Raw genomic sequence first — 14,346 nt, 5'->3', positions numbered from 1 at the left:
GTCCAGTTGTTCATGAACTTGTTTAGACATTTTACCCTCTCCCAGTGAGGCAGCTCTTAACCTTGTAACTCTTGATTCCAACTTCTGCTCAGACATTACTGACTGCCCATTACAGATAATGGGTTTTTAATTGGTATCTTCAATCCCCAATCTGATAGTTGCATTTAACAGAACAGATCTTGCCCTTTTCAACAAGCCAAGAAGCGCCGTCCTCAGAGCTTCCTAGCTCAAGATATTAATTTTTAAAGTTCCAAGCCTCTCTTTTTAAAAAGTTTTCCTTTTACCCTCTAGGGCTTCTTTTCCATTTTCAAGCACATAGTCCATGTTATTTAGCCCTTAGGGGAACGTTTATGTATGTTTTGAATCCTTTAATAGCCCACTTTCAAGTTATTTAGTGAAAATAAATATATTGTTTATTATATTACGCCGAGGAATAAAACCTGATTGATCTTCCTTTACATAGTGTGGCAGAATCTGTTTTAACCTTTTTGCTAATATAGTTGAAAAAATCTTTGTATCAGCATTTAGTGACGTAATTGGGCGATATGCTAAGACTGTAGTTGCGTCCTTGTTGGGTTTTGGTATCAGAATTGTGTTAGATTGTGTCCATGAAAATGGTAGCTTCCTTGTTTTTAAGATATTATTACTAAGCTCAACAAAAGGTTTGCATAACTCATTCTTAAAAGTCTTTTTAAAATTCTGCAGGGAATCCATCATTTCCTACTGCTTTGTTGTTCTTGAGTTGATTTATGGCCTCTATTACCTCTTATTCTGTTATAGCTTGATTTAGAAATTTTCGTGATTAGGTGATAGTTTATTAATTAAATTGTTACTTCGTAAATAAACTTCTAAATCTAATTGCTCTGTATTCTGATAGTCATAAAGCTTTTTAGAATATTGTTCAAAGCATTGTATAATGCTATTTGTGTCGTTATGCAGACTGCCATTTGAGTCTCTAACAGCATAAATATGCCTCGAGTTTTGTTTTTCTTTGATTTTGTACGATAAAATTCTAAGGATTTTGGAATTTTTAACCAATTTTTCTGTCTAATATATAATAAATCTTTCTGGATTTTATTAAAATTGATTCAAATATTTTCCTTTCAGCGTTTAATTTTTTCAGTGTCCTTGAATCACTTGTTCGTTTGTGTGCTAATTCCAAATATTTTACTTTCTCTGAAACAGATCTAATTGTATGTTCTTTTTGTTTTTTCAGAGCTGCTGATTTTGCAATAACCTATCCGTGAATAACCGCCTTCATTGTATCCCACGTTATCGAATGAGAAGTATCCTCTACCTTATTTTCTTTGAAATAATTCAGAATGTTTTCTGCAATTTGCTCTCTATATTGTTGTTTCAATAATATTGATTTATTAAAAACGCATTTGATGTTTCTTTTCATTTTATTTGATAATTGTAATTTGCATGACACCGGGGAGTGATCTGACCATTGTTAAATTTCAATATCTGTATTTTTTATTAAAGAAGCCAATCCATGTGTTGTTAAAATATAATCAATATGAGTATAAGAATTATGCCTGGGTGAATAGTAAGTGTAATTACGCTCTCCTTGATGCATGAGTCTCTAAATGTCACATAATCCTATACATCTGATTAAATGTTGTAAAGGAGATGAGAAATCTACCTGATTGGATTTATTTCGATATTTAGATGTGTCCCAGTATGAGTTCAAAAGAAAGTTAAAGTCCCTGCCTATCAAAATTTCCCCTCTCTGTAAAGTTTTAAGCAACTGTAAGACTTCCTCTAAAAATTGCATCTGGTTAGCATTGGGTTCATAGACTGACCCCAAAATGATTTCAATACATTCTAATTTTCCTTGAACAAACACATATCTTCCTTGTACATCAGTTAGGGTATCTATAGGTTCAAAACGAATGGTTTTTGATATCAAAATTGCAGTACCTCTAGCCTTTGATGATCCTGGTGAAGTATATTGTTGACTATACCAGTTTGTATTTAAAATCAGTTGTTTCTTATTTCTTAATGTGTTTCTTGTAACAAAACAATTTCTGGCTTATTTTGCATAGCCTGCTGAGTTATTCTCTTTTATTTAATTTTGTTATTCAGACCTCTGACATTCCATGACCAAACAGTTACCATTTCTGCTATCACTATAGTGGCGTCTTCCTCTCCAACAGAAAATAATTAAAACCTTAAGAAATACACAACTTTACCTTAAAAATTAACTTAGCAAGTTATCCTGTAACTTAACCCAATATACTATTATTAAGACCAACTTTGGTCTGTACATAACTATTACAGACCTTACAGACTCTGTATCTAATTTAAATCTTACTTTTGTTACTGGAGCTTTAACCTTTTACCTTGTTCTTCCACCCACCTCCCTCCAAATGTTATTTAAATATAACTTTAACCTCAATATTATTCTACAATACTTTGTCATTAATTTACAACAACAAACACTGCTGCATATCATATAATTTTATATCTTCACCAGTCCGTGTATTTGGTGATTTAAGTTCTTCCTGTTGCCTCTGGAACTGGAATCCTGCTTGTCTTCAGTGGAGACAAGGTGAACGATAGCTTTCTTTTGTTGGTTTTTGTTGTAGTATCCGTTGAAACATCCAGTTTGAATCCTTTCAGAAGAGACAGCCCCGTAGCAGAGTCATTGGCTTGCAAGGTTTTCCCTTTATGACGATATCTAATGTTAGCATAGCTTTCCTGCTATGGACCAACGATATCTAATGTTAGCTTCCTGTAATTTTATAGTCACGAATTTTAAAGTTTTTCTGATTTGCAGTGCTTCTGATGGAATGTCTGGGAGAACAATGATTTTTTCATTTTTATAATTCAAGTGACCATTTTCTTTAGCCTTCTTGTAGTCCATATTGTGTTCTCTCAAATCCAAAAAAACCCACCAGTATGTCTCATGGGTAAGCTTTCCCAGCTCTTTGCATAGAGCCTATTCTGTATGCCTTAGCAATACTTGGAGAAAAATCTTCTTGCCCTTGCATTTCTGCAACAAGCCATTGGTACATAAAAGTATTGAGGTCTGTGTTTCCTTCCAAAGTTTCAGCCATTCCACAAAATTTTAAATGGTTTTGCTTCATGGTCGTCTCAGATATCAATAGCCTTTCTTTTATCTTTTCTTTTTACATCTTCCTGAGTATTCTTTTGTTCATCCTTCAATTTTTGTCCCAGCTTCATTGCTGAATCTGCAACTTGAGTGGTTTTACTTAAAGTGTCAGCCATATCCTTAAGTCGCATAGAGACTGGCTGTAGAATTTGTGCCACTTTTTCCAGCACAATATCTAACAGTTCAGCTTTTAGCTTCTCAAAAGAGAAGGAGCAGTGCAGAAAGTCTTGGAGTGTTTGCAATGAAGAGGTCTCCATTTCGGTCTCTAATTGCTCCGTTTCAGTCACACCCGCCATTTTGTTTTTCTGCGGCGTTTTGCCATGATTTTCAACTCGCTGCAGTTTGGGGCTGAGGGGGACGCTTACCAGGCTGGATTTTGCTGTCTCTATCTTCTTCTTTACCTCCCCCGTTTTCTTCATATACAGCAGAGTTTGTCCAGAGCGTTTTGAGGTCTACAGTCTCTTTTAGGAAGGAGGAGTCGGAAGAACACTCAAGTTGCGTCCGCCATTTTACGTGGTTGCTCCACTCCCCAGGACTAAAAATTATGAAACACCATGGTTTAAGAGGCTTCTTTTGAAAAAAATTCCAGAACAGTAGCTGTAATGTATTACATGAGAAAGAAACAGAAGTCTAGTGGCATCAAGACTAGCAAATATTTATTATAGGCACGGCTCTTTTTGTAGCAGGAGCTCCTTTGCATATTAGGCCATGTCCCCCTGATGTAGCCAATCCTCCAAGAGCTTAGAGTGCTCTTAGTACAGGACCTACTGTAAGCTCCAGGAGGACTGGCTACATCCGAAGGGCATGGCCTAATATGTGGAAGAGCTCCTGCTACAAAAAGAACCCTGATTATAGGATAGGCTTTTGTGCACTAGAGCCCACTTGTCAGATATTTATTATACTTTAAGATGGTGTAAGACTTCAGTTTCTTTTGCCAAGTTAATAAAAAGTGCACTGCTACCAATAGGCCTTAACAGTTCCATTCGTTTGCAACAGAGAAAAAGCAGGAAAAATGCTTATACAAATAATAAAATCAATATGGAACACATACCTGTTTTTCTATGAAAACATTCATTCTCTGAAGCATCCCTTCACATGTGAACTCGTAGGGTAAGTAAGGTTCAATCTGTTAAATAAAACGTTCCATTTTAATTATGCTTTCAAAATAAATATTTTATTCAAAGTATAATTGTGCTACAACTTTGGACAAGAGCTTGTACACTGATGAATACATTAACACTTTTGAATGTGTCCTGTCTAAGTGTTCTTGTGAACAAGTCAATGTTTCATTCATCTATTCATCCTGGATATTTCTGCTTCAATAAAAATAAAACTGTTAAGCAACTTTCACAGCTGGAGCATTTCCTATCTAATATGCTCTGTGCTAGCATCTATTAAAAGCAGTTAATCTTCAAATTTTAGGTTGGTTCAAAAGAATGGTGACATCTGCTCATAGAACAGATGTTCCTTGCCTTCTTCCACCATTCTTCAGCAACCCTTTCCCATGACAACTGAAATCTGCTTTGTTGGGAACAACATGCGGTATGATGCAGGGAGCTACAGGTCAAAGGGTGAATTGCAGATCCCCCTCCTTTGCATGAACTGAAGTGTTCTCCACTCACATGAAAGCTAATTTGGATACAAACAGAAAAGTTTCAACCTTTTGGTTCAAAATGGCTCTGACTGCCCTTTCAACTTCAGAAAGATCATTGATGTTCACAGTCCAGACATGGGGCTTTCCAATGTAAACTTCAGCATATGGATGTTGAGATGTTAACTGAAATTTAAAAAACAAAAATAAATTCACAATCAGCTGTCAGATATGGCTGAACATCATAAATTCATAGGGAAACTTCACAATTATGCAGTGTGCAGACAGATTAGTATTTCTCCATTTAAACCATTTTTGTTTAATTATTTTACCCACTGTCTTATTAGGAATGTCAGCCTCTAGGTGGGACTTGGGAATCCTCCAGAATTACAGATCATTTCCAACTACAGAGATCAGTTCCCATGAAGAAAATGGATGCTTTGGAGGGTGGACTCTATGGTACTGCACCTAACTGAGGTCTCTGTCTTCCTCAGGCTCCATCCCCAAATCTCCAGGAGTTTTCCTACCTGGATCTGGCAACCCTATGTCTTGTTTAGTAAGAACTAGATATGAATGGGTACAAAACCCCATTCCTCCAAAATGGACAACCAAATGTTGATTCCATCCCAACCACACTGTTTATTGGACCAAATCCAGACTGTGGAACTTCTGAGGAGCTGTTCAATTGGGTTCATAATCAGGGGCATATTTAATTGTGTTTGTCTGCATCCTTTATAAAGTTTGTATCTCTGCTATCTGGCATTACATTTTATGACACACATGGCCTGGTCCGGCCCAGCAAAGATTTATGTCAGAGCCAGCGCACATAAAAAATGAATTTGACACCCCTGACTTAGAGGGAACATTGAGTGCGACTCTGTTTTTATATTCTATCTTTGGGTAAGTGTAATTTCATCTTTCATCTTTCTGCACATTCCTGTATTGGAACCATTAGTGAGCTTCTCACTGGAGGAGATGGGGTGAGTCTCTCATTGGAATAAAGCCTGCAAAGCCATGGCCACATCTGCTTCTTTTCTTGCTTGCAAATCTAGAGCATAATGTTTCAGAAAAGTGTCCTCTGATCACCAGGTTGCTGATGTGCAGATGTCTAGAACAGGGGTGGCCAACGGTAGCTCTCCAGACGTTTTTTTGCCTACAACTCCCATCAGCCCCAGCCACTGGCCATAATGGCTGGGGCTGATGGGAGTTGTAGGCAAAAAACATCTGGAGCGCTACCGTTGGCCACCCCTGGTCTAGAAGGAACTCACACCTGAATAGTGTGTCAGACACTAGAAAGTTATTATGATATAATGCAATGCTGGGTTCAAACTGTAATGAACTGCTTAGCTTAACTGACTACATTTTTCTATGCTATGCCATTAACCCCAAGCAGAAACCTTGCATATCAAAGCAGAAGTAAAGTTGCTACTAACCCTACTGTGAATTCCTGTCTCTGATACTAACAAAGGCAAACATCCTTTGAAGATAAAATGCCTCAGGGAAAGCCAGTTTGGCCATCCCTGTGAGAATATGAACAACAACGAGATAAGAGAAAACAACTGTGTGAAATGTATCACTTCATTGTGGGAATGTAGATTGTTTAGAAAACCTTGATGTACAACTCATTAAAATATCTATGCTTCTAGGGAAGCGTATCAGTTCCAATCTTGCTGCGCTCAGAAACTATGGATTATCAAATAAAGGCTTAAACATTGTAACAAATGGAGTCTGCTTAATTTGAAGTTCCATTGTCTGACATTTTGGAACTGATCCAATACGGGTTTATCCGAACCGGCAACTTTTAAAGCTGAATGGCTGCCAAATTTCCGGATAATGAAGAACCCACCAAACCTGTGGAAGAGCTGAAGACCCCTCCCGGAGTCACTGCTGTCCGACGAAAAGGGGGGTCCCCTCTACACTTCCAGACGCTTCTCATCACCCCGCATAAGTGGAAGCCCTGAACCTCAACCACCCTCATGGATGAGGCAGGGGGACGGTACGAAAACATATTCGCCAGACCGGACACCGGCGGGGATGGCGTCCTGAGAAGGGATGACGAGGATGGGCGAGGGGGTGGCCCGGACCGAGACAATGGCCGAACCCTATGAGGCAAGGAAAGCATCGAGCAGCTGAGGGATGAGATGTGAAATTGGGTGAGGGAAATTCGGAACGAAATCCAGGCCAACACGGTGCACTTCGCCCGCGAGGTGCAACGACAGCTGGATCAGATGCGAGAGCAACTGCGACCCGCGCATGACCCTCCTGCACCTCAGCCCGACCTGCCAGCGCCACAGCCCGATCTGCCGGCGCCGCAGCCCGATCAGACAGTGCCACAACCAGACCCACCGGTAGTCCCGCCAGGGGGACCAGCAGAGCTGCCGGCCCCGTTGGGACCCCCGGTGGTCCCAGGCCTGCTTGTTCCACCGATCCCGGCAGCACTGCCAGCGTGGCCGATGGGGCCGTTTGCCCCACAACCACTAATGCCAGGGGCCTGGGGTGGAGGCAGGGGCCGAGGGCTGGACATCACCTTCGATGGGGACCCGGAGGAGGTAGAGTACTTCACCATCCAGAGCAATAGCTACATGCATTATTGGGGAAATACCTTCCTTGAAGAGCCTAGCTGTGTGGACTACCTGGGGTCGAAGCTGAAAGGGGCAGCCAGGCGATGGTACGTGAGCCTGTACGAAAGCCGGGCTCCTGAATTGACCAACGTGGAGGGCTTCCTGCAAGCAATGCTACATCAGTATGGGGACCCCCTCCAGGAGGTGAGGGCCCTCATAGCCCTGCGTGACTTACAACAGGGATCCAAGTCGGTGAGGGAGTACATGGCCAAATTTAGAGCCCATTGCGCCAAGGTCCGGGGTTGGAACGAGAGGATGAGAATTGAAGCCTACCAATGGGGCCTCAACACGAGCCTCCTGGATCGAGCATTCCACCAGGCGCGACTGACCACCCTGGTGGGGTGGATACAATTGGCGGGGGAAGTTGAGACCAACATGAGACACATCGCTCTGCAACGACAGCAACAACAAGGGGCGAAGGGGGGACGTAGGCTCGACCGGGGGCCAAAACCGAGCCTAGGAAAGCACCAACCCAGGGGGAAAACCCCAAGCCAACACCAGGCCGGAAGTGCTTCCGATGCGGTGACCCGGGGTACCTGGCCGCCAACTGCCCGGAGAAGCCTCGAGCCCCCCCTAACCCCGAAACCGACCACCACGGGGCCAAAGAAGATACCGGGGAAGCCTAAAGAGCCCAGTTGGGACAGTGTCGCCACGTCTTTGGCGCTTGACGAGGATGTTATAACTATCGATGACTTGGGCGAGGAATCGTGGGAGCCAGAACCGGCGGGAAACGAGAGTGACCTGCACTGAAGGGTGCCAGACGGCAGGTCGTGGATTTGACGGCACCACTGCGGGTGAGAATAACTGGAGCCCTACTCTTCGTACCAGTGACATTGTTGAACCCAAAACAGAAGCGGTTCGTGCATGCCCGAGCTCTAGTCGACTCGGGCTGCACCCGCAAAATCATAACCCCAAGATTAGTAGACACCCTAGGGTTGTCCAGAACTCTCCTTCCCCACCCGATCCAATTCGAGCAGATGGACGGGACCGCCATGAGGGGGGAACCATGCACCGAAGAGACCCAAGGGTTGCCAGTGGGAATAAAAGAGCACTGGGAGGTGGAAGTCTTCGTAATTACCCCCTCATCGTTTGACGTAGTACTAGGGGTGGGCTGGTTGGCCCGACATCAGCCGGACATACAATGGGGGGAGCAGACGACAGACTTCACCGACCGACGGTGCACCCATCACCATTGGCAAGGTCAGTGGGGGCCGACCCCACCCCCCAAGAATGAGAAAATTTGTGTGTCAGTGGAGGTCCGATCCATCCCAAAGGAGTATTGGGACCTACGTAAAGTGTTTAGCGAGGAGGAGGTGAATGAGTTGCCACCCCATTGGGACACTGGGGCAGGAACTACCAAAAGCAAAGCTGTATTCAATGGGGTGGGCAGAGAAAGCAGAATTGCAGAAATTTATTGACAAGAACTTAAAGCGGGGGTTTATTAGGCCGGCCATCGCCCCGCACGCCGCCCCTGTCCTCTTCCGGAAGAAGGAGGACGGGAGCCTCAGACTTTGCACAGATTTTCGCGGGATAAACGGGATTTCAATGTCCAACGCCTACCCCATCCCATTGATCAAAGACTTGATAAGCACGGTGTCCGAGGGGTCCATCTTCACAAAACTGGACCTGAGGGACGCTTATTTCCGAGTCAGGATCAAAGAGGGGGACGAGTGGAAAATGGCGTTCAATGCGCCCGTGAGGCAGTTTGAGTACCTAGTGATGCCGTTTGGTCTGCAAGAGGCCCCCGGGGTTTTCATGAACTTTATAAACAAGGTGCTAAGAGAATACCTGTACAAGGGGGTGGTGGTGTACCTGGATGACATCATTATCTATTTGAAAGATCTGGCCTCCCACGTGCCACTAGTCACGAAAGTGCTCTCTACCCTGTATCAGCATAAGTTGTATGCGAAGCTATCCAAATGTGAATTCCACCAAACGGAACTAGACTACCTAGGATACCGTGTGTCCGGGAAGGGATTAGCGATGGACCCAGCCAAAATACAAGCTGTGCTAGACTGGGAGCCCTCGAGGACACGTAAACAGCTCCAATCGTTCCTCGGGTTCCCTAATTTCTACAGGGGGTTCATTCAAGGGTTCGCTCAAGTAATGTTGCCCTTGACAGATTTGTTAAAAACAAAAGGGAAGGGGCCGGAAGCCAAAAAACCCGGGGCCTGACTGCCGTGGACTCCCAAATGCCAAGCGGCTTTTGACGAGCTTAAGAGTCTGCTCACTAGCAAACCAGTATTAACCCACCCCAATGAACTAAAGCCCTTCGTGGTTCAATGCGATGCTTCCAATGTAGCCGTCGGAGCCATATTGATGCAGAAAGACGAGGAGGGGAGGCTAAGACCTTGTGCATACATCTCCCAAACGTTCTCGCACAAGCAGCGTAACTAGTCAGTCTGGGACAAAGAGGCGTTCACAGTGACGTACGCCCTAAAGACTTGAAGGTCCTGGCTAGAAGGGGCGAGAGTGCCTTTTGAAATATGGACTGAACATAAAAATCTAGAAGCGCTCACCGGACGGAGAAAGTTATCAGCTAAACAAATCCGGTGGGCGGGATTCTTTGCAAAATTTGACTTTATCCTCCAGCACATCCCTGGCTCAAAGAATTTTTTGGCCGATGCCCTCTCCCGCTCACCTCAGCATGAGAGCCAAAGGGAGGAGATCATAGACTCGATCATTCCCCCCTCAGCAGTCGTGGGGGGGTGACCACCCATTCCGGGAAGAAGACGAGGCAAACAGAACCTTGGGGGGGGGGGCAATCGGTTGATCGAACAGACTGAAAAGGAGGGGAAGGAGAGGCCAGACGGACTTCTGAAAGGGGAGGGAGGGTTTTGGTACCATGGGGGGAAATTGTATGTGCCCAAGACCCTCCACTCCAAAGTACTGCAGCACTGCCACTGCAGTAAACTGGTGGGCCACTTTGGCTATGTAAAGACACTGCACCTAGTGAATCGTCAATTCTGGTGGCCACAAATGAAAAAAGACATTTCTGAATTCGTTGGGTCATGTCCCATTTGCATCATGGCCAAACAGAGGGGGGGCAAGCCACCGGGATTTCTCCAACCCACCCCCACAGCTGATAAGACCATGGTCGGTGGTCTCTATGGACTTTATAGTAGAACTCCCAGCCTCACAAGGGAAAACAGTGATTCTGGTGGTGGACACTTTTTCCAAACAGGCGCACTTCGTTCCCTGTAAACAACTCCCCACTGCTAAGAAGCTGGCTTATTTATTTTTCCAACATGTTGTTAGACTACACTCATTCCCGGACAAGGTCATAAGCGACCGCGGGCCGCAGTTCGTTGCCAACTTCTGGCAGGAGTTTTGCAAAATGTCAGGCATAGAGCAGGGGCTAAGTTCCGCCTACCACCCCCAGATGGACGGACAGACGGAACGCATAAACAGTCTTCTCAAACAGTATTTAAGATGCTATGTAAACTACCAACAATCCAACTGGGTGGAGCTGCTCCCTTTCGCAGAGTACGGGTACAATAACAGCTTGCACAACTCCACCAAAGCCTCGCCATTTCAAATAGTGAATGGCTACGAAGGAAAGCCCTTTCCTTTGCTACCGAGTCCCGGGGGAACAGCACCACCTGCCAACAATGGTGGGAAGACATAAGGAAAGGCTGGGCAGCTATTCAAGAGAACTTAGAAATAGCTAAAAAAGACTACAAAGCTTATTTTGACAAAAAACACTCCCCAGAATGGGACTTTAAGGTGGGGGAGAGTGTTTTCCTATCTACCAAAAACCTGCCACTGCCACAGACTTGTAAATACTTCCCACCAAGCTGCGATGAATGGGTCAAGTCATCAGACCTGCAGGCCCCCTTTCTGCTGAAGAAGTTTTACCTACTGCACCCAGACAAACTCTGAGCAAGAGCTTAGGGGGGGCAGTATGTCAGACACTGGAAAATTACTATGATATAATGCAATGCTGGGTTCAAACTGTAATGAACTGCTTAGCTTAACTGACTACATTTTTCTATGCTATGCCATTAACCCCAAGCAGAAACCTTGCATATCAAAGCAGAAGTAAAGTTGCTACTAACCCTAGTGTGAATTCCTGTCTCTGATACTAACAAAGGCAAACATCCTTTGAAAATAAAATGCCTCAGGGAAGGCCAGTTTGGCCGTCCCTGGGAGAATGTGAACAACAACGAGATAAGAGAAAACAACTGTGTGAAATGTATCACTTCAATGTGGGAATGTAGATTGTTTAGAAAACCTTTGATGTACAACTCGTTAAAATATCTATGCTTCTAGGGAAGAGTATCAGTTCCAATCTTGCTGCGCTCAGAAACTATGGATTATCAAATAAAGGCTTAAACATTGTAACAAATGGAGTCTGCTTAATTTGAAGTTCCATTGTCTGACATAGTGGGTAATGATCCTTGTGCTCATGTAGAATGTGCCTTCACATCAAGGGGACGTGGCTCTCCAGATACCTTGCAGCAGGACTGGATGGCAGCTGCACCCACCTGGATAAGGATGGGGTTGATGCTGCTCTACCTTTCTTGGGTCCCCATTAACAAATAAATGGTGCTTTACAAAAAGACTTGTGTCTTTCTAAATAACGTAGGAGACCTCTCCGAACATCAATGGTATGCAGTGTTTTTTCTCTCTGGGAACTAGGGGCAGGAAAGAAAACAGGTAGGATTATTTCTTATGCAAGTTGGAACTCTGAAACTACTTTAGGAAGAAAATCCAAACTTGAATGTAGCACAGCTTGCTCATTGACTATCTTAAGAAAAGGTGGGTTCACTCTAAGAGCTGCAAATTCACTGACTTCTCTGGTTGAATTAACAGCCACTAAAATGCCACCTTTCTAGAGAGCATGAAGCTAAAATATCAAAGGCAGGTTTCAGGAGGCCAGCTAATACCAATCCAGAAGGGGGGAAGACATTAGACAATCCTTTCAAGAAGTGCTCAGGTAAGGCAGCTATGGCTGCCAAATGTGTCTTTTTGCTGACCTGTATTTTGGGACCTGTATTTATTAGGTACAAACAACAGATATTCCAAAATCAACAACACAGTGTAGGTGAAGGGGCAGACCCCTTGAGCAGTAGTCCAGGACTCAAATTGAGACCACTTCTGGTCATAGGAGTATCTAGTGGAAGGTTTACAGGCTTGCAGTAAAACATCCAGAACACCTAGGGAGACGTAATGATCTAAGTCTGTATCCTCCATGCTGTTAAATGCAGCCTTGCTACATTGTGATGCAGTAGCAAGCCATGTGCTAGAACAGGGGTGTCAAACATGCAGCCCAGGGGTCAAATCAGATGCCCAGAGGGCTCAAATCAGGCCCCGAGCAGCTGGCTCTTGTCTGCTTCCTTCTCCCTCTCTCTTGCTTCCTTCTGCATCTCAGTTTCCTTTGCAAGGCTTGCTCAATCGCCCAGGAGCTATAGGCTCCTCCCCCTCCTGATACCCTGGGGAAGGAGGAAGCGAGCCAGAGCTTCCTTTGCCCAGCTCCCTGGATCCCTCAGGAGAAATACAAACAAAGCACCATTTAAGACCAACGAGTGCTCATGTTTTAAGCATGTTTTATTTTAAGGCTTTTTAAAAAAAAAATCTTTAGTCGTGTTTGTCTGTGTCCTTTAAAAAATTTATATCTCTGCTACCTTATCTTAAATAGGTACATACATGGTCCAGCCCGGTCTCATTTATGTCAGATCTGGCCCTCATAACAAATGAGTTCAACACCCCTGTGCTAGAAGGGTCTGGAATGGGGTAAAGGGTATGTGTCAGACCCAAGGAACAACTCAGGTTAATAGTTCATCCTTTTATTCCGTGTATCAAAGGCAATACATCAGAATCTTTGCTAAGACTAATGTCTTAGCCCAGTGCTTCTCTATTTAACCCCTCACCCCAACCGTTATAATTCAAGCGCAAGCGCGGCAAAGCAAAAGCAGCTTTTGGCGGTACCCACTTTCCCCAAGCCTGAGAGTCCAGGTGGTCGTCATTAGTGGTTGACCTTGGTCGGTAGAAACCGCTTCAATAATAAGTTTCTCAGATAAGACTGCAGAAGCAAGCAAGATGAGCTAAGCAGGAATGCATTTAAGCCAAATGATACTGTTACAGCAAAACCATAGCAAGAGGGGTACAGAGACACTCTTGACTTTCTACCCCAAGTTCCCCTTCCCCGTGGTTTCCCCGGGAACTTCGTGTGAAAGTCTTTTATGAGTTTCCAACAGTTAGTATTGCTGGTGCGGACCCATTACACTTTGCTGCTTGGGAAATGGGTCCATTTGATGAGACAGAACAGTTCTCCATGCTTTATTTTGGCATCAAGGATCTCCTGTACTTCATGATGAATCTGACCACGAATCAGAGTTGGAGCTGGGGGTTGTTGCTGGGGGTGCCAGGCAGATGGTCCAGGGTCACGCTTGAGGTAGCTAACAAGGGTGGACATTTTTTAAGTTCTTAGGCAATTCAAGTTTAACAGTTACAGCATTTATGATTCTCTTTATGGGGAACGGTCCCAAATATTTCATGCCCAACTTCTTACAATTCTATGCGTTGGGAAGGTGCTTTGTGGAAATGTATACTGTGTCCCCCACCTTGAGATCCCATAGCTTAGAATGTTTGTTATCATAATACTTTTTGTATGACACTTGGGCTCTGAACAGCTGCTTTTGTGTAGCCTCCCAGCCCTTGGATATTCGCATCCACCAGTTTGTGAAGTCTGCTGGGGCAGTGGGAGGCAAAAGCAGTTCCGGGAAAGGCTTTCCCTCATAACCATTTACCACCAGGAAAGGGCTAGCATTCGTCACACTGTGAATGCTGTTATTATAAGCATACTCTGCAAATGGCAGGAGGGACACCCAATTGTCTTGTTGAAAGGAGGTGTAACATCTTAAAAATTGTTCAAGGACAGCGTTGGTTTGTTCTGTCTGTCTGGGGGTGGTAGGAAGAAGTAAGCCCCTGCTCCATTCCTTTTAAGGTGCAGAGGTGTGCCCAGAAATTGGCAATGAATTGTGGCCTGCGGTCCAAAATTACCTTGTGGGGGA

The 14,346-nt window shown here is 44.3% G+C and overlaps 1 protein-coding gene across 1 annotated transcript in view; it reads right to left on the bottom strand.

The window, feature by feature from the left end:
• The window catches only part of MGAT5 (alpha-1,6-mannosylglycoprotein 6-beta-N-acetylglucosaminyltransferase), a 480,616-nt gene that overhangs the window by 48,939 nt on the left and 417,331 nt on the right, over positions 1-14,346 (bottom strand). Inside the window, exons 14-15 of the mRNA XM_060256988.1 lie at positions 4,779-4,895; positions 4,170-4,244 (exon numbers count right to left, since the gene is read on the bottom strand). Coding sequence (XP_060112971.1) covers positions 4,170-4,244; positions 4,779-4,895 — 192 coding nt within the window. The remainder of the gene's footprint in view (positions 1-4,169; positions 4,245-4,778; positions 4,896-14,346) is intronic.

Source organism: Heteronotia binoei, chromosome 16 (genome assembly GCF_032191835.1).
Source record: "Heteronotia binoei isolate CCM8104 ecotype False Entrance Well chromosome 16, APGP_CSIRO_Hbin_v1, whole genome shotgun sequence".
Lineage (NCBI taxonomy): Eukaryota > Metazoa > Chordata > Lepidosauria > Squamata > Gekkonidae > Heteronotia > Heteronotia binoei.
The sequence above is the reverse complement of the archived record's forward strand: the minus strand, read 5'-3'. Positions and strand labels throughout refer to the sequence as shown.